General features: G+C 49.3%; 1 protein-coding gene across 3 annotated transcripts in view; it reads left to right on the top strand.

Moving 5' to 3' along the window:
- The window catches only part of Stn1 (STN1, CST complex subunit), a 39,434-nt gene extending 36,197 nt beyond the window's left edge, over positions 1 to 3,237 (top strand). For all 3 annotated transcript variants that reach the window (XM_013348133.2, XM_013348132.2, XM_013348131.2), the window contains one exon: positions 2,982 to 3,237. In XM_013348133.2, coding sequence (XP_013203587.1) covers positions 2,982 to 3,139 — 158 coding nt within the window. In that variant the 3' untranslated portion in view covers positions 3,140 to 3,237. The remainder of the gene's footprint in view (positions 1 to 2,981) is intronic.
- The last annotated feature ends 217 nt before the right edge of the window (positions 3,238 to 3,454 follow it).

Raw genomic sequence — 3,454 nt, 5'->3', positions numbered from 1 at the left:
CCCCCCCAGTGCTGGGTTACAGTCTCCTGTCCCCATCCCCACCCTCCGTGCACACTCACACACAGTGCTGGGTTACAGTCTCCTGTCCCCATCCCCACTCTCTGTGCACACTCACACACAGTGCTGGATTTACAGGCTCATGTGCAGCCACGCATGATTCTACCCGGTGTTGGAGAGTTGACATAAGTTGGTCCTTATGCTTCTCAAACAAGCTGTCTCTCCAGCCCCCCTGGAGAAAGGGTTTAACGAGATGCTGTGGTCCCAAGATGTCATCCCTCCACTCTGAATTGAGGCCCCTCAGTCTTAGGTTGATGTGCATTGGGACTGAAGAATTTATAGCTTGGCACCTGTAAAGTAAATGAAAGGGGTTCACGCTTCCTTCCTTGGGAGAACCTATAGCCTGGAGACCAGAGGCGCAGTAAGAACAAGTTTGCCTGGAAAGACAGCTCAGTGGGTAGAAGTGCTCACTGCGGAAGGCTGACAGTCAGAGTTCAGATCCTGGAACCTACAAAAAAGCTGGGCTCAGTGCTACATGTTTGTATCCTAGAACCCCCTATAGCAAACTGGGGGGCAGAGTTGGGAGCCTGTCCAGGGAGCCTGTGGGCTAGCTAGCCTGGAATATACACTACAATGGCAGAAACCGACTCCCAAATTCATGTGTGTGTCATGGCATGTGCGTGCACACACACACGCGCACACATACACACATGTGCACACACATGCATGCACACGCGCACACACACACACCAGTAAAATGTTTTAAAGAAATTGACAGGTTTTATATACAGTCTGGTCGGCCCTGCCCAGACTAGCGAGTCTATCAGGGTGGATAGACTCTGCCTCTTGGTCCCTTCAGGAGTGAGGAGGACCCTGCAGGTGGTCATGGCAGGCAGGGAAACAAACCACTAAGAGGTGAGAATGAGAATTCAGTTCAGACCTCATCAACCTGGGTCAAAACTCAGGGGGTCTGATGACAGGGGGTTGTTATAGGCATATTTAAACCCAGTGCAATTTGGGAAAAGTTTCCTGGTGTAGTGTAGTCCCCAGTGTGTAAGAAGCATAATTATATGGAAAATTAACCCAGGGTCAAGTTTCTTCCAAAAAGATGGGTTCTAGAGACAGGCTGCCTGTATTAGCTTAAGGACTTAGGGAAGAATCTGGCCTGGTCAGTCATACAGATAGTGTAGAGGTCATTTTGAATATTAGACACCTCTGGTTCTGGTTGTGGCAGTTTAGGGGGGGGGCCTGGCTGGCTATCCAGATAACATAAGGGTCATTTAGACTATTGGGTATCTCCACTCCTGGTTGTGGCAGCTTAGGGGGGCCCTCTCTATAAGGGTCATTTAGATAACTAACCTGTCTCAACAGATAACGCCAATTACTGGGCTGTCAGTCACCTCCAATTCCCTGGGAGTGTTTTGAGTGGGAAAACAAACTTTATGTCTTTCTCATTGGAATCCCACATGCTTAATATTTCTGGTTTTCCTGGAGATCTGTGGCCTCAAGGGCATTCATGCTATGCTCCCAACACACGAGGGCCTTTAAGAGCCATAGACCAGTCACCTGGCTCAGGTAACTCCCAGGAACTGGATTCTAGGTTGCATTCTGGTGCAAGACCTCACAGGAACTCTCTTAGTATTGGCTGTGACCACTTGTCTTCCTGTTGTCATAACCTATGGCACTAAACAGGATTGCTCCTAAATAATAATGCATGCAGAATCTAGAAATCCAAACAGTGCAAAACTGCACAGAGAAGTCAGATACCATCCCTCCTCTTCACCAGGCCAGCATCCGTCCAGGGGTGCTCCGTGCACTTGCATCACGAGTACAAGAGCTAAGTACAAAGCATGCACTTGGTTGTCTCATCTAGACTCACTGGCAGTCTTCAGCCCTTGGACACACCATGTCCTTTAGTGCAGCTGCTGGTGAATCTAAAATGACCGCATTTTGAGAGTAATGAGTGGACACAGCCACTAGAGGTCGCAATCTTGTTTTTGTTAGCCCAGGACCTTAGACCACGGGAGAACCACAGATTGTCCCTGTCCCACAGCCATTAAATTGTAAGAGAACTGATTTTTGTGGGGGTGCTGTGACTTGCTCAAGGCTGTGAAGCACACGAGGGTCAAAATGCTTCGCCAAGTGCCACCCTGGGACCTGAAGCCTTTGTTACCGTGTGAACGCCCTTTAGCTGGTTCACACCAGGGCTGGGCTCCAAGGGGAGGCTTTCCTTTAGAGATGTGTGTCTCTGACTCAGGATAATGTCAGAAGATGTCTATATGAAGTAAACTGGCAAAACATAATGTTAAACATTCTCATTTTTTTTGTTCTAGTCTGTTTTAGTCTGCTTTGGTAGAAAGAAAAAAAAAGAATGCTGACCATGAAAATAGAATTAATGGTCCCTTATGGCTACAACCCTCAGGAGGAAGGGGGATTTTAGTCCTCAGCTCTCATCACTGTGTACCCAGTGGTCTTAGTTTGGGGTCAAAGGTAAAGGTTTACTAAACTACACTTGTCACGGATATGACCCAATGGAAGCCAGGGGAGGAAACATGGGCAGGCTGAAGGTAGGAATCCCTTAGCCATGGACTCCGTCAAGTAAGACATCTAAGAAAGACCAACTGAGTTATGAGTGTCCAGAGGTGTCCTCCTGAGAAGTTAGGGGTTCAATGCTGTGTGTGTACTAGAGGAAAGGGTTGTCAGGACTGTAAAGCCGTTAGGTCATGGGTGTGCAGTTCCTGACTGGAGTCCTTGAATGTTGAAGATCAGCGTTGAGAAGTGGGCTGTGTCACTATAGAGACATATGTGTGGAGCCCAGACTTGGTTCTGGCTGTGTGATTATACTGATCGCTGCGCCTCAGCCCTTGATGCGAGAAGAGTCATCCTGGGTCTCGCCTTGACGCCAGTGCTGGCTCAGGAGGCCTGGAGAGGGATAGCGGAGGGCCTGGCCATCACAATCATGCTGTGTCTCCCCTTACCCACAGACGTGGAGAAGGGCTGCCATCTGATGCATGTCCTGAACTGCGTGCGCCTGAACCTGCGCTGGGACCTGAGCAAGGCTGTGCTGCGACAGGTGCTGGAGCTCCTGGAGGACCAGAGTGACATCGTGAGCACAGGAGCTCAGTACTACACGGCCTTCTGAGCAGAGCTGCAGAGCAAAGATGCTGGCCTTACCCCAGGCTCTCTCACAGCCGTTGCACAGGGATTTACGTATATTTAATCTCATAATAAATCCAATATAGTCACTAGGAAAATGGGATTTGACTTCCTTCTACTTGCTGTGTCCCTGAGATAGATGGCTTTGATATCAGCCACGACACACACAAACCGTCCTTGTCACTTCCTGGCTGGACTGAGTGTCACTCAGAACAGAATGGGAGTAACAGTGCTGCTGGCTCAGTCACTGTGTCTGAACTCAGTGACCCTATCTTGCTGGAGGGACGTCCAGGGTAAAGGC

This window comes from Microtus ochrogaster, chromosome 8 (assembly GCF_000317375.1).
Source record: "Microtus ochrogaster isolate Prairie Vole_2 chromosome 8, MicOch1.0, whole genome shotgun sequence".
Classification (NCBI taxonomy): Eukaryota; Metazoa; Chordata; class Mammalia; order Rodentia; family Cricetidae; genus Microtus; species Microtus ochrogaster.
Note: the sequence above shows the minus strand (reverse complement) of the source record. Positions and strands in the feature narration are given on the sequence as shown.